At 43.7% G+C, this 21683-nt stretch overlaps 1 protein-coding gene across 2 annotated transcripts; it reads left to right on the top strand.

Moving 5' to 3' along the window:
• Positions 1 to 104: 104 nt before the first annotated feature.
• Positions 105 to 20921, top strand: ACTL6A (actin like 6A). Of its 2 annotated transcripts, none has more exons than XM_081008172.1 (14): positions 105 to 263; positions 1970 to 2046; positions 3427 to 3601; positions 4658 to 4758; positions 5697 to 5794; positions 7113 to 7207; positions 7977 to 8083; positions 9177 to 9266; positions 10737 to 10798; positions 12573 to 12687; positions 14322 to 14402; positions 19548 to 19643; positions 19880 to 19966; positions 20423 to 20921. In XM_081008172.1, the coding sequence occupies exons 1-14, from the start codon at positions 239 to 241 to the stop codon at positions 20501 to 20503; spliced, it is 1290 nt and encodes a 429-aa protein (XP_080864298.1). In that variant the 5' UTR covers positions 105 to 238; the 3' UTR covers positions 20504 to 20921. The 2 variants fall into 2 exon arrangements, with proteins under 2 accessions (XP_080864298.1, XP_080864299.1); XM_081008173.1 differs by lacking the exon at positions 105 to 263 and adding an exon at positions 452 to 664.
• The last annotated feature ends 762 nt before the right edge of the window (positions 20922 to 21683 follow it).

Raw genomic sequence — 21683 nt, 5'->3', positions numbered from 1 at the left:
CAGCGGCGGTCCCGCCCAAGGAAGGCGAGCGCCGGCGATTGGCTCGAGGGCGCCTTCTGTGCCGCGATAGGCCGGCTGAGGAAAGGGCCTCGCTCCCCTATTGGCTGGCTTTAGCAGGAGGGCGGCAGTAAGCAAGGTAGGTCGAGCGGGCGGAGCTTGGGTTTGAGAGAGTCGGGGGCGGCCTGAGGTGATTTTTGTGTGTGTCGCTGCCGGCCGAGCGGTGAAGTCCGGAGCGGACATGAGCGGCGGCGTGTACGGAGGGGGTAAGTTCTCCTCAGAGTGGGAGGGGCTGCTCCTCTTTCTCTCTCTCTCCCCCTCCCCCCCTTGGACCGTTAGGGCTGCGCGTTCTACCGACTCGCTCTCTTCCCCGCGGGGAGGGGGAGGCTGCCGCCGCCGCTGGTCCGGCAGAGCCTGAAAAGGCGCCTGTGCCTTTAAGGCGGGGCGACGGGAGGGAGAATTTCGTCCTGCGCAGCTTCTCCCCGCACCTTGACGCGCCGAGGGGGAAAGCTTTCCTCTATATTTATTTACTTTACCAAGTTTAAAAACTTTTGAAGAAACCGAACGTTATTATTATTATTATTTTAAATCTGAATGTAGGAAATATGTGAACGGTTTTGTTTTTTTAAGAAAAAGAAACGGGCTTAGATAGCCATTATGAATCTGGGTAGGTTTGCCTGAAGGAGAAAAGCTTTTGGCAGGTCTGCCTTCATATTAAAAAAGGGATTCCTGTGTTAATATTCAGTTCATGAAATTGGTTAAAAAAACAACAGCCCACACCCTCAAAGCGGTTTACCAAAAAAGAGAAAAACAATAAAATGGTCACTTAACCAAGAAACCACTTGATTATTTAATTTTTCTACCACTCACTATATTATAAGTTGTGGCAACAGCAGACAGCTTAAACAGAAATACAGAGTTGCATATAAGGACGTTGCATTTAATACAAAGTTATATATAAATCAATGTCAATTCATTTTCCTTCTGGCATACCCCTCCTTTGCAGCTTCCAGGTTCTCTCAGCCAGAGTCCAAGCAAACTCAGCTCACCCACAACCTTTCAGAACCATTAAAACATGACTTCTGTTTCAGTGTATCTGAAGAAGTGTGCATCCACACAAAAGCTTATACCTAAAAATACTCAGTTGGTCTCTAAGGTGCTACCTTATAATTTTTAAATTCTTTTGGAAGGATTCTTTTAAAGTCTTTCTTAGATCATATAACTTTTTTGAAGACTTGATTCTTTTAAGGGTGTTTTTAGGTTTTTAAGAAGAGTCTTTTTAACTATCTTATGAAAGAATTGTTTTAATTTATTTTGACTACGGCAGACCAATACGGCTACCTACTTGAATCTAGTATAACAGAAAGTAAAAATCCACAGTAGAATAGACTGAAACGAATTAAAACTCATACAAACTTTGTGAACACCTGGGTAGGCTCGTCTAAATAAGAATGTTTTCAGCAGACGCCAAGAAGAATGCAGTGATGGTGTCTGCCTGATATCAATAACCAGGGAGTTCCAAAGTGTTTGTGCCACCAAACTAAACAACCCAAGTTCTTACAGATGCCGTGCGGATACTATGTGGCACCCATAAAAGTGCCAGTTCTACTGACCACAGTAGTCGAGTGGCACATATCGTTGCAGGCCATCTCATAGGTAATAGTTGTCGCCATGTTAGAAGGATATATTTATCACAAAGGGATTTGTAGAAAGAGCACTGTGTGCCTTTAAAAGCTTCAAGGTGGTCCTAATCTACAATAGCCTATGGCACACTTTGCAGATTAATTCTGTGTGTAGATTTTTGGAAGCAACCTGCTTTCCCAATGTGATATTGGAAGATTGAAACCTTTTCTAGTTGTCCCACTGTTGTTCTTCCCTTTTGATGTCTTGAGATTTAGCCTTTTACCAATAAACACATGTCTGATAAGGGTTTGTTTTCAAATCGACACAAATTGTGAATTTGTGTTTGCAGATGAAGTTGGTGCTCTGGTGTTTGACATCGGCTCCTATACAGTCAGAGCTGGCTATGCTGGGGAAGACTGCCCAAAGGTGAGAGCAGAAGTGAGACGTTAGATTGATCAATAGAATTTGGGTTTCCTATGCAAAGAACTCCTGAAATACTTGTATATATTGTGGGATAACTCTGTATGCTATAGCAAGGGACTTGAAATCCCTTGAGCAATAAATGATAGTCCAATAAAATATGGTATATGAAGATCATGTACAAACGTCTGCTGGAACCTCTGGTCAGGAGAGGTTATCATCAGTAGCTGTTTCGTTCCCCTCTGCATTTTATATAGTATCATTTGCAATTTCTTGGTATAATGTTTCTGCAAAACACTGAGCCATTTCTTGTCAGTACGCCTTTGAGCCGATGCCAACGACTGGGCTCAACAACCGGTTCTGCCCCAACTGGGCTAGGCAAACTGAAGCACTTCCAAAGACCTTCCACTCCTGGAAAGCAGGTCTAAGTGCCCTGGACCCACAACTGTCCATTGTGAGCACCAAACTCAGCAGAGTATAAACAACACGGAAGAAAGATAACACACAGACTCCCCACAGAGTCAGGCAGGAGCGGAAGAAGCGAAGAGCAGTTTCCGCCCCCTCCTTTCTGAAAACATCATATCAGGAGATTTTCGCAATGGGAGGGGGTGAAAATATCGACATTTCTCTCCCCTAACACACTTACTACCTATCATCTTTCTTTTACCTGCCCTGCAATTTTCACCTAAGTAGTTTTTGCCTTTTCCTCTCCTTTGAATAAGTAGTCTTCATTTGACGTGGCTCCCTAGAAATTCTTCCACTGATTACTTCATGTTTTGGCCGTATGTTTAGGGGAATATATTGACAAAGGTCAGAGTTTTTTTTTAAAATAAGAGGTTGTCCTGGTTTGAGGGGAATGTTATAGTGAGATGGCCTGGGCCAGAGGGATGGATAAATGTGGGAGTCCCATGTTTAAATCTCTGCTTGGCTGTGAATCTCAGTGACGTGTTTTGGCCATGTCACCTTCTCAACTAGATTTGCTAGTTCTTGTAGTAAAATATTCTGGGATTTGGGCAAGTGCAAGACAGAGCCTTATAAGCAGTTCAACTATAAATGCAGTTCCAGAGATTTCCCCCCACTCCACGTGTAGTGTGAAATCTTTCTTGAAAAGTGTTTAAATAATGTGCACATTATATAAGTGAGCCAGATTATGGAAAGCCTGATGTATCAGAGAGTGTAGCTATATTTTCATTTTTGCCTCGGTGCCTCGGTGAAAGCTAATCCTTTCACGCCCCATACAGAATAGAGGCATGGCATGCCTAACATGCTGTAGGAATTTGAGGCAGTAGTGATAACTTTCTTTCTCTTCCCCATTAGTTAGGCTTGATGCAAACAGACAATCTTTATGTAACTTGGTGCATTTTGTTTCCAAATCTCCCATTGTAGGTTGATTTTCCCACTGCAATTGGCGTGGTACTGGACCGGGATGATGGGAGCTCCATGATGGAAATTGATGGTGACAAAAGCAAACAAGGAGGCCCAACTTACTACATAGACACTAATGCATTGCGAGTTCCAAGGGAGAACATGGAAGCCATTTTACCTTTGAAAAATGGAATGAGTATGGTGCTTTGCATTTTCCTTTCCTTTTTTCTTAAATCTTGAGTATTGATTTCAGACACATCATAAAGCATTAACCTTTTAACTCACAAAATGGCATTGTCCTGCTTTGTGAGAATGTTTGATCTGGAGTTGAAAAGAAGTTTATTCTGGTGGTTTTTGGGCCAAGTGTTTAAAGTTTTCTAGATCTACTCAAAAGCTGTGGATATTCCCTTTAACTTATGTTGACCTGTTTTGAAATAGGTTTTCCTCTTTAGTTTGTAAAGCTGGTTATGGGAAGAATATAACTGCTTAAATGGCAGTGTGTTTTGAAAAACATGCCCCTGTCCTGTCAAGGTTTATCTATGCTCCCTTTTCTTCAAATATTCTACTTATTTGGAAAGACAGTCGCCAAGTGTGCTTGATTAGGACATTCTCCAAATAACCATCTTCAAAAAGGCACCAATGGGACACTGAAGGTAGAACATCTGGAGAGTTGGAGATCCTTCCTTGATCCATGGCATTTTAAAAAAAAAAACGGATGTATTGCTTAATCATGTATAATGCAAACATTGTTTGCAAACCCTCTTCATATTAGTTTCACATCCAGCCAGCTGTCTGGTTTGCACATAACACTAAACCAAGCCATGGTTCCCTGTAAGGAATACAAACCATCGCTAAGTCTTGTGTCTGCAGAGGACCAGTATTGCTTTGAAAGTGAACTGTTGTCAATTAGCAAGGTGATTGTCTTGTACATTTTTAAATAATCTGATTGTACAGTTGCCTTCATAGGGTTATTCCTGCACCAGTGCTTACAGTGAAGTATAGTTAGGATCCTTTAATCTCTTAGGGCTGTGAGATTGGCTTGAATGCTGTGTACTTTGATTCTTTAGATACAGGATTTCACTGGTGCAAGGATGGAAGCGTGACTAGGATCCCTCATTCTCCTTCCTGACTCCTATACTGTCCACATGCTCAGCCTTGCACTGATAATGTGCTTCACGTTGCATACATGCCTAAGCTAGAGCAGCACCTCCAGCAAAAGCAGCAGATTTAATTTATTTTTATGTTGTTACAGTTGAGGACTGGGACAGCTTCCAAGCCATTTTGGATCACACCTACAAGATGCACATTAAATCTGAAGCTGCTTTGCATCCCGTTCTAATGTCTGAAGCGCCAGTGAGTAAAAGCCCAGTTTCTTTCCTTGAAATAGCCCATCAAATTTTGAAGCATAGAAGGCAGTTTGACTGTTGTGAAGCTTGCAAACTTGGGGGTGGAAGGGGGAAGAGCAGATAACTAAAAAACCAGGACTTGGTAAAAGAACCTATCAAGGTGAACTGTAATATCTGTGACTAGATTGCCTGTATGGACATGCTAGAAATGGTTATGAGCACTGCCAGAGAAGAAATGTCAGCACTGAGGAAGTTGTGGGCATGGAAAGGGGAGTAGCAGAAAGGGATGATCTATCTACCCACCCCAAACACCAAAGCAAGTAGTCTGCATCCCCAAGTGGAGAGGTTTGGAGCCTGATTTCTCACAACTTTTTGGATTATCCCTGTAAACCTAAATGTGCAGGGGGAAAACATCAAGACAGGGGTTATTTAAGGGTTATGTCATGTGGATTATTCAAATTAAATGCGGACACAGACAGCTGCGAGCACAAAGTAAACTCAGTGTAGACAAGCCCTTCCTGTCTCAAGTGATTTCTTCCTGTTGCCTTCCTACTCTTAGCTTGTTTCTTCCCTTTTAACTATGGTTTGAAAAGCCACTGTAAACTATAGTTTTAGCTTGTGATTTATGGCTCAGATGCTATATCGATGCACATATAATATGAGACGTGGTCTACTCTGGGAAGGAAGTCACTTGAGAGAAAATGCAGAGATAGCATCAGGTTCCAATTTCAAGCCATAGTTTGCAGGAAGCTGATATTTTGTCTGCATTAGGCTCAAGTGATGCTTCTGCATGAACCTGCCCACTGATTTGTAAATAGGGAAGTAACTCACTTTCCTGCCTGACATATTATTGCACTGTGAACATTTAAACATCCTGTTCTGAGTGTGACATATTTCTGCTCAAGTTATAGGTGAATTTGTTTTTTTATCTTTGTACTCTTGTAGTGGAACACCAGAGCCAAGCGTGAGAAATTGACAGAGCTGATGTTTGAACATTACAATATCCCTGCTTTCTTCTTGTGCAAAACTGCAGTTCTCACAGCGTATCCCAAACATGTTAATGAATAAGTGGACATCATTAGAGCTTTTTGCACTTTTATAGAAAAAAACAAACATAACATATTTTTCTGTGTATAAGACTAGGTCCCCCCCCCTAAAAAGTAATGTCCAAAATTTGGGGGTGTCTTATACACAGGGGCCATCCTCCCCCATTTTCTTAAATTGGATTCCCCAAAAATATACATGGGGGTGTCTTACACATGGGGGTGTCTTATAGACGGAAAAATATGGTACTGTTTTTAACATTTAAACCAAGGTGTTGTCACTGTGCTAGTCTCAAAGATGGGTTGGTTATATTTATTGGGTTGTAACCAAAGTTATCTCTCGGCTGATATTAAGGCTTCTGTCAGCTGGAAGGGAAGCGATTTCCAGTGATTACCTCAATCCTCTGGAGTATATTGGGAGGAGGGGGGATATTAAAAGACCCTTCCCTCTGTTCTGCTGTTGAAAGACATACAATCAGCTGAGCAACCCCGTTGGATTTCAGCCTTGCCAAATTCATTCTCCAGACAGAAATAAAAGACCCTAAGGTCTGAATTAACTTTGTATATACTAAGCTGCTTAGTATTGCTTATTGAAATTGTTTTTACCCTGCTTCTCAGTGAAAAGGTTCCTATAATAAGCATGCTTTTAAAGCTTTTTTTCTGCCTGGAGAAAGCCTTCTTGAATGGCAGGGTATGGTATGGTAGGGTATAAACTATGGTATCATCGCATCAGATGTCAAAGCGATAAACAACTACCTGACATTCAGAAGACATCTTAAGGCAGCCCTGTTCAGGGAAGTTTTTAATGTGTGACATTTTGGTGTATTTTTGGTCTCTGTGGAAGCCGCCCAGAGTGTCTGGGGAAACCCAGCCAGATGGGCGGGGTACAAATAAATTATTATTATTATTATTATTATTATGTGTGTGTGTGTGTGTGTATGTATGTATGAATGAATAAAACTCAACAGGAGGAATAAATTGCCCATTCAGATGGTGTAAGAATTAAATGATATAATCCTTTCAGGAACTGGAGATTGGTGTTTGAGTTTCAAGCAATAATGCAGCTCAATCCTATGCATATTTCTTTAGAAGCAGGTCCCCCCACTGAGTTCGGTAGAGCTTACACCCCAGCAAGTATGGATAGAATTGCTACCATAGTGTAGGTATATATTTTTCTTAGCTGCCTTCCCCAAAAGCTGCATGTAATTTTGACAAGAAAGGAAGTGCCCTATCAGGTCCAAGAGCAAAATGAACTGCAGTGCCATTTGTGTTTATGTTGTGCCCAAATCCCATTGTCTTCCTTAACCCTTCCGACTAGCTTTGCTAATGGCAGATCCACAGGCTTGATCCTGGATAGTGGAGCAACCCACACCACTGCCATCCCAGTGCATGATGGATACGTGCTCCAGCAAGGTAAGCATTCTTCCAGAGGAGTTGGTAGAAATCTTGGCTGCCCCGTTAATAAGTGAGGTTCAGGACAAACAGACGAGAGGATTCCTTTGCCCAACACAGGATTAAATCACTTGAGGAATTTCCCCCATAAAGATGTAGTGATGGGTTACCGGCTTAGATAGATCTATCCTTCATGAGCTTATTTTTAAGGTATCAATATAAGCCAAAATTCAACCTTCATATTCAGAATTGGTATACTCTTGAGTACCAGACGCTAAAGAACAAGGCCAGAAAAGGGTAATCTTTTTCATGTTTTGTTTGTGTGCTTTTGCAGGGGCATCTAAGTGCCTCTGCTAAAGAAAGAGTGCTGGACTAGAGGCCACAGTCCACTCTTTTTTAAAAAACCCTCCCTCCTGTTATTGTCATAAGACCAATGTCTTCAAACTTTACAAAACAGAGATACCTTACGCTTTAACATCTTTCATTTGCATTTTGTATTTCATCCCTTGGCTGAGTCCGAGTGCATCTGCTCTGTGAAGTCGCTTACCATCTTTATTCTGCAGCCTGATCGCTCTTGAAGGGGAAGGGGGTGGTTTGTGTAGCAGAATTTTCTTCCAGTCTGCTATTGGACTGGAGAACAGAGGTCCCTGAGAACGCAGAAGTCAGTTGGCCTGCTACTAAGGAAATAGCTCTGTTTATTTGGGGTGGGGGTGACTTCCTGCATGCAAAATGTGATATTGGAAGATTGAAACCTTTTCTAGGTGTCCCACTTTGTGTTCTGTATTTGCAGGCATTGTGAAATCACCTCTGGCTGGGGATTTCATTACGATGCAGTGCAGAGAACTGTTTCAGGAAATGAACGTGGAGATAATTCCTCCATATATGATCGCATCAAAGGTAATAGATTATACTGGAAAGAATGAAAGGGGTTGTTTGCTTTGTGTGTATGTTGGCTGCTTTTGTGAGCCTCTCCTCCAGTCCAGGCAGTATTTCTCAAGTGTTTTGAAATTGGGAGCACCTCTTGAACTTCTGCCTTGTAGGGCCCCAACAACAGTTTGCATGCGTGTTCATCTCTCATTTATACAGGGCCTTCAGATCATTTGGCTGAGAAATGTTCAGTGAGGAATGCTCAAGTGCGTGTGAGCCACCCCTTAGATTTTAGGGCTGGAATGACTTCCTAGAGAGCTGGGTATAATATGTCCACCACTTGGTTCTGATGGTGCTAGGTGGACAATTGGTCTGACTTTTGGTAAGGCAGCTGTGAAGGAATCACCCAACAAACCTGCAAGACAGGCTGCTGAACCACGCTCCTTTATCCTTTACAACTGTCACCAAAAGTTGCAAGGAGAGGCACTGCCAGCTGAGTGAGCTCCAGACAGTTCCCCCTTGTCTCGCTCAGATCAAGGCCCGTAGCATAAAATCAAACAATCTGGCATATGGAATAATATCCCTTGCGTAATCAGTAGGAAGCCAAAAGCCTGAATCCAATTTAGAAACTTGTATGGTAAAATTGAAGAAAGTCTTGTGGGTCCCATTGGAAATGAAATCAACAAGGGTTCTCTAGATACTCAAGATGAGACAACTTAGAGAGAATCAACAGAACAAAGGTTCAACCAGACACTGTACTTAAACACCTTTCACAACAAATTGTACCCCCTTTTATTTCCCTAGAGTAACAGAGAGGGAAGGAAGGAAAGACAGACAGGAGAAGGGAAATTTCTCTAATCAGGAGGGCCGAAGGGTGTTGGAAGTAAATATCAGGTAGCACCTAAGGACAGGGCTGATTAGTGCTTGCCAAAACGGGAAGGTGAGAATTGGAGGGACAGCTCCCTTCTTGACTGGTTGAAAAAACTCATGAAACCAAGGCTCATCCTGTGGATTTGAGGAAAGACAACAAAGAAGTTGGAATACAGGCCCTGTATTCTTGGCCTTTGTTAAATAATGTATTGGAATGTGGACACTTTGAACTGACCCTGATTTGCTATTGCAGGAAGCAGTTCGTGAGGGCTCTCCAGCAAACTGGAAGCGAAAAGAGAAATTGCCACAAGTCACAAGAACGTGGCACAATTACATGTGCAATGTGAGTATGTTCTTCCAGGTCTACAAAGAAAATAATTTGGGAAGTATGCCTTGCGCTAGATAGGATTCCTCTGCTAGAGGTAACTTGGGATGCGGGATCTGTGGCCCTCCAGGTCTTCTCAAGACTTCTACCTTTCATCAGCTGCAGCCAGCTGGCCAGTGGTTGGTGATGATGGGAGTTGTCAAACAAAATATTGGGGCTGGGTGGGTAGGGGAGCATAGGGTCCCTACCCTGCCCTAAATAAACTCAGATATAACTAGCACTCGTGAATGTGTTAGGTTTGCATAATCAGGAACAGTGCTTAAAAAAATATGGGGAATGGCAGAAAAACCTGAGAGCCTGTTCTTGCAGTGGCCGACCAGATGCCTGTGGGAAACCCAAGCACAAGAGCACTCTCTCCTCTGGCGGTTTCCAGCAATAGGTTTTCAGAAGCATACCATGTAGACAGAGCATAGCCAGCATGACTAGTAGCGATTGATGGCTTTATCCTCCATGAACCTGTCTACTTTTAAAGCAATCCATGTTGGTGATCTTCACTGCCTCCGGTGGGAATGAGTTCCGTAGTCTAATAATGCACTGCATGAAGAAGTGCTTTCTTTTATCTGTTCTGAATTTTATCTTCCAAAATTCAGCTTCATTGGATGTTCCCAAGTTTTAGTGTTACAAGAGAGGGAGAAAAAACTTTTCTCTAGCCACTTCCCCATGCCATAATTTTATAAACTTCTATTGTGTTGACACTCCTCTTTTCTCTAAACTAAAAAGTCCGGAATGTTGGAACCTTTGGGGAGTTGCTCCACCCTCTTGATCATTTGGGTTGTCCTTTTCTGAACCTTTTCCAACCCAACAATATATTTTTTGAGGTCAGGCAACTGGAACTGTACGTAGTATGCAGGTCACTGGGAGAGAAAAGATGAAACCAGTAATATAATAAAGCCTATGTATGATGGTGTGATGGAATCTCTTGTTTTAGGTCATTATTGTTCTAAATTAAAAATGTCTGTCATCCTGGAGTTCCCACATATAGCAACGTGGAAACTTGAGAATTTCAGGTATCACAGCTTGATTACTGTGAAGGTTTATTCCAGGGGCAGGTAGCCTTCATTTCTTAGGTCTGCTTTAGTATACCTTACAGGTTCTGCTAAGAATAGCCTTAATTTTGAAGATGGAAGTACTGTTGTGGGGGCAGGAAGAGAAACCTCTATGGCATTTTATTTGTAGCTAATGCAGACATTTCTCTTCTAAGATTTGTCCTTCTGGAACTCCGAACCAGGTTTCACAGATTCTTCTGGGGACTCTCCACTCTCCATGGGTCATCTACTCCAACTCATTGAGATATTACAGATATATGTCAATGTTTCTGTCTGCCTAGGATTCTCTTGTATGGTCCGCAGTTCCTCCTTTCTTTGATCTTCTTGTGTTTGGAACGTGGAACCTCATCCTTGTTTCTTTTCAATACTTTCTCCTCCACAGTGTGTGATTCAGGACTTCCAGGCTTCTGTCCTCCAAGTGTCTGATTCAACGTATGATGAACAGTATGTTCTTTTAAAATTATTTTCAACTTTTTATTTTTAACTTAAATAACTGGGTGATTTCCAACCTGAGCCTGTGAACATCATACTAAATTATTGTTTAGCGTTACAAGAATGAGCCTCTCCTCTCGCTGGGCTTGCACTTTTTCCTACAAGCCACCCCAGCAGGGTGTAAGGAAGAATTTGGAAGCTTTTGGTTCTGTCTTTGATTAACCGCAACTTGACATGTTGTCAACACTGGACAAACTGTGGTTAATCTTAACTCTGGCTATGAAAACAAACCAATTTCAAACCATAGGGTGATACTCAACTAAGTTTTTCTCAGAGTAGACACATTGAAATTAATAGTCATGGCTAAGTCAGGTTCATGAATTTCAGTAGGTCTACTCGTGAGTGAAACTTAGTTGAGTGCCACCCATGGTTTATGAAGCTGACTTGTTTTCACTAACCATAGCTGAGGATAACAACAATTTAGGGCAGGTAAAAGCTGCTTAAAGACAACCAGCAAGCAAGCATTTTCTTAAAAAGACAGAAGTACTTTTTCAACCTCATGCAGAGCTGTTCAAACTGGGCATCAAGAATGGGGGACGTTGTTCGCATTGACAGCTCTGCCAGTGTCCCCTTAGAGTGGTGGACTAGAACCTGAGAGATCAGGGTCTGAATCTTCACTCAGCCATGAAACACTCTAGGTGACCTTGAGCTAGTCGCTGCCTCTCAGCCAAATCTACTGCAAAGGGTGGTTGTGCAGATGAAATGGGGAGGAGAACCATGTACACCACCTTGAGATCCTTGGCAGAAAAGGTGGTATATAAATGTCATAAACAAACATAATGTAAGAATAACCTGTCGGATCAGGCTAATGGTCTAGTCAAGCACCCTGTTCTCATAGTGGCCCACCGGATGCTTGTGGGAAACCCAACAATAAACATCCATAAAAATGGCAAAAGTGGTTTATTTCCCAAATAGGTTTTTATCTTAAACAATTACAAGCACCATAAATAAAGAGTTCACTTGTAATATGTCAGTGGTTCAGTGTTCATTTCTTCTCTTTCCAAAATAGATTTTATCTTAAACAATTGCAAGCGCAGTAAATAAAGAGTCCACTTGTGATATACCAGTGGTTTTGATTTCGGACGTTTTGTTGCTAAATAGGTATAAGGGGTGCAAGCTAGCCAGCCAGGCCAACCCCTCCTTCCCAGTGTTCCAGTTTTAATAGCTAGTGAAACTGTTGGGCAGAGTCTCTTAGTGGTGAAGGGATGAGACTGTGAAAAGAACTTGTAGAGCAAGGAAGAAAAAGAAAAACAAGGGCAACATGGAAATCTTGGGAGAGGGGAAGGGAATTGTTTGGATATGGGATGGGGACGTTGCTCTAATCCAGGGGTGTCAAACTCAAATTCATCGGGGGCCGCGGCGCCGCTAGAGGGCAGACGTTCTCTGGTTTGTAGGCTGCCACGCATGCGCTGAAGAGGCGGCTTTCTTGTGTCAAAAAAAAAAAAGCGAGAATAAAAGGTGAAGGCCGGCGGCAGCTACACGGGCCACATGACAAGGTCTGGCGGGCCGGATTCGGCCCGCGGACCTTGTGTTTGACACCCGTGCTCTAATCCCTTCCATGCCACAAAGATCTCTGGGTGGCTTTTATCAGTTCCCTGTTTCCCGGGATTGTTGCAAGAAAAATTTGGTAAGAAATGCAATTTGCTGTGTTGTGCATGAGAACTGGGAAAGGAAAACCTGGCAATGGTTGAATTCCTTCTAAAAATGAGTTGTTTCTGCCCTTTAGGGTGGCTGCACAGATGCCCACGGTACATTACGAATTCCCCAATGGTTACAACTGTGACTTTGGTGCTGAGCGGCTAAAAATTCCTGAAGGCTTGTTTGACCCTTCCAATGTAAAGGTAAAACTAAGTAGGACAGTATGTGAGATTGCATTTTGTGTGCAAGCATCTAGCTAACGTTATGGAAGTATATAGGAGTCCGTAAAGTTAAATGTCCTGAAATCTTTTTAACTGTTTTAAATGATTTGGGGAAGATAAGAAATAGCAGGATATTTGGAGCTTCAGATGAACCAGAATGTGTCTTGCATTACATTTCTCATAGCATTACATCAGGGGTGGGGGACTTCTGGTCTCTGGGCCACATTGTTTCTGGCAGGGATCCTAATTTGACCCATGAGGCCATTTCCTCCAAGTCCCGTCCATCTGCCTCGCCTCTGAAATTGCAGGTGACTTCAGGTGCGAGGCAGGTGAAGGCATGGCTGCCATCACTTTGAAATTGTATTGAAACAACTTGCAAATGGATGCCATTTTCAGCTTGTCACCTGATTCCGTAATAGTGCCAGGTCATCAACAGGTGATTGGGGGAGGTGGGATGGGGGCAGGAATGATCTGGTCTGCCAGCTGGATCCAGTTCCCCATCCTTGCATTATATGAGTACAGACCATGAAGCATCCTCTCCTACAAGTGGTATATTTTCCCTCATATCCTCACTGTTTTGTAGAACTGGTTGGCACAGCTCACCAGCCATGTATTGCAGCCCATTGGGAGGCTGATAAACCTCTGTTGTTTTGCTTTCTGCCTGGATTGCAAATACAGTATATGGTCGGCTGGGTTGGTTTGATGGGTCATATATTGTGCTTCTCTGATGAAGACTTTCTCTTTCCCAGAAATACCCACATGCAAGACTATTATGACTTGCCCTCTGATAAAATCCATTGTTAGCAGACTGGGACTTACCTGTTGAAAGGAAAGATCCACTCTTGCCTTATACTGGAACAAGTTTAGTAGCAGTTCTAAACTGGATAATAAGTTGGGAAGAAAGATTTTATTTTTATTATAACAATTTCAGTGAATGGGCAGTAAGGTACATGCTAACAGTATTTGGGCCTCCCCAACAGCATTTTCAGATTTTGCCACAGTTTGTTCTCCCCACTGCTTGTGCAAGGGATTTCATGGGCTTTGTGCTATTTTTTTAAAAAATGGGCAAACTCTCACACACTGAGAAGATATGGCTAGGCGAGGATTCCCAAGAGCTACAGCCCCCTCCTCAACCAATGTACCTCCTGTCTAAAAGGTAAAGGGACCCCTGACCATTAGGTCCAGTCGTGACCGACTCTGGGGTTGCGGTGCTCATCTCGCTTTACTGGCCGACGGAGCGGGCATACAGCTTCCAGGTCATGTGGCCAGCATGACTATGCCGCTTCTGGCGAACCAGAGCAGCGCACGGAAACGCCGTTTACCTTCCCGCTGGAGCGGTACCTATTTATCTACTTGCACTTTGACATGCTTTCAAACTGCTAGGTTGGCAGGAGCAGGGACCAAGCAATGGGAGCTCACCCCGTCACAGGGCTTCGAACCGCCAACCTTCTGATCGGCAAGTCCTAGGCCCTGTGGTTTAACCTACAGCGCCACCCGCGTCACCTCCTGTCTATGGGGCTGGAAAAAATGAATACAGGGCATATTCTATCACACTGTTATCAATTTGAGTCTACTATAATAGCATTAACTTGCCATTTTCTTTCTTCCCTCTCCAGGGTTTATCTGGCAACACAATGCTTGGCGTGAGCCATGTGGTCACTACAAGTGTCGGGATGTGTGATATCGACATCAGGCCAGTAGGTATTAGTTAGGCATGGTGGTTTAATAGAAAATAGACCAGGGAGTGATTCCCTTTCCTTAGCTAAAATTCAAAGTGCCCTGAATAGTGATCTGCTCCACACAATGCTGTTAAAAGCCTGCTTGCATTCTTCAAGGGAGAGCTGGTGTAATGTCTTGCCTTGGCAACAAACTTGCTTTGTCACCTTAGGGAAGCTACTGCTCTTTCAGTCTCAGCCCTTCCCATCTGCAAGGCAGTGGTGGTCACACTGACTTAGTGTAAGATAATGTTGACGTTCTTTGCATATCCTCTAACATACTGCATAAATGTTAGCTGGTGTGTGTTGATAATACATTAGGAACGTAGAAATTTGCCTTGTACCATGTCAGGCTATTTGTCCAGGTGGCCCAAGCTTGTTTATCATCTGACCAGAAAGATAACCAGAACCGTTTAAAGGGAAGGTACCAGGGCTTGGACCCAGGTTCTGCTGTGTGCAAGACATATGCTCTAACCACTGAGCCAAAGTCTGTGTTTCTAGTAGTTTTGAAATGATTTACCCTACCTTTCCATCCATGCAACCCCAGCAATCAGTTACTACATTTAAATGGACCTGAAAATGAACAAAATCCCAATCGACAACATTCAAAAAGAGAAGCAGCAAACCCAGGCAGATGGTTAGTTACCACCCTGGCATTCTGACCTGACATCTAAAGGCAATGACTAATGGGCAGACTACTCTGCCCTGTGGGTGCCACTACTGAAAGGCCCTGCCCCAGGCCATAACTCTTGTCAGCTGGTAGGATATGGAGCAGGGCTTCTGATGATCTAAACATGTGTGTAGGTTCATGGGCAATGAGGTGGCCCTCCTATGTCTCAGGTGGTCAGCCTGATCCTGTTCTCTTGAGGATTGCAGCCCTGTATATTGCAACTCACTCCCATTGCAACAGATAAGATACGCTTTTGAGTAAGAGCGCCTAAGACCACAATGTAAAATGTGAAGGTAGGATTCCCTGTAGTGCTGTTTTCCATGAAATGGCAGAAACTAAACTGGGCTGGGGTTGCCATCCTCATGGTCCAACAGCTTGATTCCCTGCATACCCACATTCTGTATTGTTGCTTTGTCCCCCAGTCATCTTCACCACCTCTGTCAGCAGCTTGCCCAGAAGAATGAGCAAATGTAGAAAGTCCATGAACGTTGTCCATGCTAGATTCATTTTTCAGGCTTCTGGTGAATTAGGTATTCCCATCTGCCAAACTGTGGGTTTTAGTATGGAATTATCTAGACTTCCCATGTAGCTTTGAAGAATTTACTGTCAGTATCTTCATCAGCTCACAGGCAGAGGTACCTGGCCTCCCCCGAGGCAATTGAGCGAGATACTGTGTGTTTACCGTCCGTCTGCGATCCCGGCAGGCTAGGTAAACAACCCCGGCGATCCTCCTCAAACGTGAGAAGAACACACCCTCCTCCTTCCTCCCTCCCTGCATTCTCCCAGGGAGGAGAAATGAGACAGACAGGAGTCCTTTCTACATGTTTTATTCCTGTCACTCAACAGTACATAGAAATGTGACTGTTCCCTTCAGACTCCATCAGAAGAGTCACACACTCCTCCCCTGTACTTCCAGTACAGGTCAGATGACACACTGAGCTAACATCCGGTGCTCAGTACAGAGAATAGGCTCCACCTTTTCTCCAACAGTACATCTGCACTGTTTTGCATTCCAGCCATCTGGAGCTGGCTTTTGCCTTGGTGCTTTTTCCCAACATCCTCCCCCAAAAGCATCAATTGGCAAAACATTATCCAGAGAAGAGAACAAACAGTTGTTATACATATAACAGTCCCCTGTTGTTTCAGTTCCACCCTTGGAACTCCCCACCACTGGTTTCACCAGTGTACCTCTCTGGTTGTCTGGCTTCCAAGGAATGAGTGCTTCTGCATTACCTTGGCTAGCTACTCTCTGTTGTGTCTTTGTCTCTGACTTAGACACTGCTTTAACCTGCTTTGAGTTGTTAACAATAGCAACACATGCAACAGCTAAGTTAGCAAACTCTTTTGAGTACCTCTTTGGTGGTACACCCTTTGTAACTCTCTCAGACCTGCGTATGAGGTTCTGATCCTCTGTGCTCACTGGTTCAACCTTTGGACTCTGTCGAGAACCAGTAGCAATCAGTGGTTCTTCCTTCATCTGTGAAGGTCTATCCATTGTGTGAGATTTTCTCTCAATGACTGTTACAACTGAACTCTCTGAGCTATCAGTGTCATCGTCAGTACCACTGTAATCTGTGACATCAGAAAAATCATCATCATCGTTTCCTGTGGGAAATGTGTGTTTTACTATCCGCTCTTGCTTTGGAGCACTCTCTAAGAACTTTGTGAGAATCACCTGACCAGATTCAGACAAAATTACTCTGTAGAGACCCTTTTCATAACCCACAAAAATGCCTCTGGCATTCTTTACTCCACCTGGAGCTTCTGTTCTCACATGAGACCCGAAAACCTTAAAATAGGCAACAGAAGGTTTTCTATTGAACAGCTTCACAAAAGAAGAACATCCCAACTCTGTTGAGACTTTTCTCAACCACACATGAAGATAGGACGCTAGCGATTCGGCCCAATATTCATGTGGCAAATGTGAACTCAGCAATTGCGCCTTCATCCCCTTTTGCAATTCTTTGTTCACTCTTACACAGACCCCCCTGTTCCACGCTTCTTGCGAAACTGCAACTTTGTGGTCTATCCCTTTTCCATCCAGGAACTTCTGAAACTTCTGTAACAGAAAAATTTGCTTCTCATCTGTGAAAAGACAATCAATGTTAGCATCATGCATACTTTTAACCTTGTCACAAAACTCCTGAAACTTTTCTAAAGTTTCTTGCGGTTTCTCCATCATATAAACCCAAGAATAATTAGTGAAACAATCCACACACACAAGGTAAAATCGTGCACCGCCTCTAGATGGTTCTAGAGGACCAATCACATCAGCATACACCCGCTGAAATGCTCTGTCGACCTTCTTGGTCTTAGTCACCTTCCTGGTGCTCACACTGGTCACACCTGCGAGAGAGATTTCGTTAGAAACAGAAGCATTACATTTCATGTAATCACTTTGATCAAAAGTCAACAAATACAGTCCATCTTTCTCTTTGGCAGTAAGAAACAGTTCTCCATCTTTGTAGATCTTGCAGCTTTTAGCATCATAGGACAATTTCAGTCCTTTCTTTGCAATCTGCGACACGCTTAGCAGATTAAATCTCAGTTCTGGAACCAGGTAAACATCATTTATAGTCAAGTTCAGACTTTCAAGATACACAGTCCCAATTCCAGTCGCTTCCAACTCCTGACCGTTGGGCTGTTTCACAGTGAAGCTTTGCTTCCTCAACGTTGAAAATAGTCCTCTGTGCGGGCACATATGAACCGTCGTGCCCGTGTCAATTATGAACGAGTTCCCAACATCTGGCGTGGTTCCTTTCGCCATCATAGCCTTTGCAGGTTTCACCTGGCACTTGGTACGGCTTTTGCCTGACGCCTCAGGCTTCGTAGAGCTGCTCTTTGCTCCTCTTGACTGGCGCGGCTTCTTACAGTTTCGCTGTAGATGCCCAGTCTGTCCACAATTGTAGCATCGGACAGCACTCAATGCTACACCATGCTCCCTAGTAGCATCATCAGTGGGGGAATTAGAACTCTGTTCTTCCCTCCCCCTGTCAGCAACACCCGTTGCACCTTGTTCAGGAACACCAACAGTTCCAACAGCCACAGTTCCTGCACTCTCCCCTCTGGGGTCAAAGCTCTCCTCAGCTTTCGTTGAGCTCTTAGGAACTTGGCCAGCATCAACTTGGCTCACCCCTTCTGGGGTAGTTATCCATCCAGACCCTGATGAATAACTGTCTCTGGTCAGGGGAGAAGAGTTAGGCAAGTCTCCCCCCTTCTTGGCATCCATCTTGAAGCCAAGCCTCCAGCTCACACTGTCAAACAAACTGTAAAATCCAACAGTTGTTTTTTCCTTTCTCACGCAGCAAACTGCAAGTTGTTTACGGTCTTTTGCACCTGGCAGCTAAACTCTGGCTGCTATTGAAAAGTCCCTTCCAAGGGCACGTAAACTTTGTAGCCAAAACATTCTCTTGTTTTGTTTCGCTTTCCCAGGCTCACAGTCCAGCCCCTTTGCCAGTAACTTTCCATCTTTCCGTTACCTAGCAACAATGCATTTCAATAGGACATCTTATCTACCACAAGTATTTGTGGAATGCAGGCATCTTCTCCCGGAGCTGTATTTTTCCAAAACGCAGCTCCCCGTGAAGCAGTGAATTGATCCAACTGCATTCACACTTTTAGCCCGAAATGCAGCATACCTTGAACTTTGTTGCTCTGGAAAACACCTCTTCTTTCCACCAGCCGTCTGTTGAGCCTCTGGCTGTTCTCAGACGCTTCTCTTCCTCCTTGGAGCAGAGGAGGACAATCCACCAGCCTCTCATGCAGATGTCCGATGAATCGAAACCATCCGAAGGCTGCCAATATGTCAGTATCTTCATCAGCTCACAGGCAGAGGTACCTGGCCTCCCCCGAGGCAATTGAGCGAGATACTGTGTGTTTACCGTCCGTCTGCGATCCCGGCAGGCTAGGTAAACAACCCCGGCGATCCTCCTCAAACATGAGAAGAACACACCCTCCTCCTTCCTCCCTCCCTGCATTCTCCCAGGGAGGAGAAATGAGACAGACAGGAGTCCTTTCTACATGTTTTATTCCTGTCACTCAACAGTACATAGAAATGTGACTGTTCCCTTCAGACTCCATCAGAAGAGTCACACACTCCTCCCCTGTACTTCCAGTACAGGTCAGATGACACACTGAGCTAACATCCGGTGCTCAGTACAGAGAATAGGCTCCACCTTTTCTCCAACAGTACATCTGCACTGTTTTGCATTCCAGCCATCTGGAGCTGGCTTTTGCCTTGGTGCTTTTTCCCAACATTTACCTAGTGGGAAAGTTCATTTCTTGTGTCTTCTGCACTGGAACCACTCACAGGTCTTAAGCATGCTAGTTATTTTTTCTTACACTGTTTTATCAGCAGAGTGAAGTTGTGACTTGTTTCTTTCAGTATATATATCTGTGTTGTGAAGGGCAACAGAGGCAAAAATACCATTATAATGAGTCCTGCCTTTGTTCTCCAGGGTCTCTATGGGAGTGTGATTGTAGCAGGAGGGAACACCCTACTACAGAGCTTTACAGACAGACTAAATCGAGAACTGTCTCAGAAAACACCTCCGGTGAGTGGCTACCAAACAGCCAACATTTTCCTTGTACTTCTTAAATGTGTGCAGGTATTTGGCTATTGGAGCAGTGCTCCTGCCAAACACGAGACCGGTGAACTGCAACCAGTTCAAAGAGAAAGATAATGCTTCTAGGCATATACAAGCCTGTAGCTTGGGCATTCCTCAGATACCCCTTTGGATCTAGGCCAATTTAAAATGACAATAAATATTTTTTTCTCTTTTGATTTCAGAGCATGCGACTGAAGTTGATAGCGAACAATACAACAGTAGAGCGAAGGTTTAGTTCCTGGATTGGTGGCTCCATTTTGGCTTCTTTGGTTAGTAGATCGATTAAGCTTGATTGGTGGGGAAGCAGCGCTGCTCAAAAAGGTTACCCAAGAAGATTTGGGTGAGACTTAACGCCAGTGGGGAGAGTTTGCTAATAGGGAGAAATCTGATGGATGTGTGTGTGTGTGTGTGTGAACAGTAAAGCAATTTCCCCATTGGAAACTACTATAGGCATGATTATTATTTCAAAACGCCTTCTTGAGGAACAAGATCAGACCTGAACTACCTTGTTTCTCCTTGCTTGCCGTCTTTAGAGCAGTGATAACCAATGTGGTTCCCTGTGGATATTGTGGGACTCCAGCTGGCCAGTTGGACACCTAGGAATTCAACAAGTCCAACATGAAAACAATAACTCTTTTCAGCTTCCTGTCATTATGGTTTCTGTTTCATACTCTGCACTGTCCTTTCGAAGAAAAGGCTACCATCTTTGGTTTTGTCTCTTGCAGGGGACCTTCCAGCAGATGTGGATCTCCAAGCAAGAATATGAAGAAGGAGGGAAGCAATGTGTAGAAAGAAAATGCCCATAAAAACCTGGTTTTTTTAATTATAAAAAAAGACAGCTGCCTTTCCCAGCGCTTCTAATATTGGATAGCTTTAGCATACTCAGGAATCCAAAGTTTTGTGTCTCTTTTGTAGGAAATGTATACTTTTTTGTGCATTCTGCAATCTCCCATTTTTAACAAACCATAGGTATTTTAAAAGGCCAACATCATTCTGTCACAGCAGATGGATGCCCACATCCTTTGTAAATGCAATAACTCTTATACAAACTCTTTTTATAATTTTTGTATAGATATATATTTTCTGCAAAATTCCCGTCCCCCCACTGGAAATGAAGCTATAAACTGTGGATGTAATCTCCTGCCTTTCTGAGAAATGTGTCTACTTTCAGACTAGTCTTCCTTGTTACTTTGGCCTTAATAAATTCCTCTAGTTTGTCTTAGAGTCCCTTTGTGTTTGTTTCAGAGAAATTCTATTTTACATTCACACAACTCATTAAATGAGGGGAGAATGGATGGTATTCAGTTCTTGGTTGAACTAATCCCTGCCTTTAATACTACGGTTTGCTAGATCTGCAGTAATAGTGTTCTATTTGTGTGAGTTGGAGGGATGGTCCTTGAATACAGGAATCATTTAACTTTTTGCTTCCCTGGTGCCCATGCTACTTGCATCAAAAACTGGGGTTAATACTAACAGACCTGAACCAAATCCAGCCCGGCTGCATAAATTGTGCATATTTATGCAACTTTTGATCATCTCATGGGCCAGAGAGCTCTACATGACCCCCGAAACCTTCCTGTCTTTTAAGTATAATTGCTAAGTAAACTCAACATGAGGACCAGAAACTGGTTTTTACAAAAGCCAATCTGGATTTTAATTAGAGCACACCTGTTTCTTTGTGACTGCAACTACAAACTACCGTATTTTTCGCCCTATAGGGCACACCAGCCCATAGGGCGCACTTTTTGGGGGGGGGGGGGAAAGAAAGAAAAAATATATATTTCCCCCCTGAGCCCCAAAGAGCAAAGAAGCCATGACAGCGAGCGGGCTGGATCCCACTAGCTGGCCTGGATTCGTTTTTAGCCTCGGGGCTGGGGGTCCGGGAGCGAAGGCGAGGTTGCGGAACCTCGCCATCGCTCCTGGAGCTTGCTGCTATCCAAAGCCCGGGGAGCGCGGCGCTGTAGTGCGGCAAGTCGCGCCGGGCTC

The sequence above is a fragment of the Podarcis pityusensis genome (assembly GCF_964106645.2).
Source record: "Podarcis pityusensis genome assembly, chromosome: 5".
NCBI classification, from domain to species: domain Eukaryota; kingdom Metazoa; phylum Chordata; class Lepidosauria; order Squamata; family Lacertidae; genus Podarcis; species Podarcis pityusensis.
Note: the sequence above shows the minus strand (reverse complement) of the source record. Positions and strands in the feature narration are given on the sequence as shown.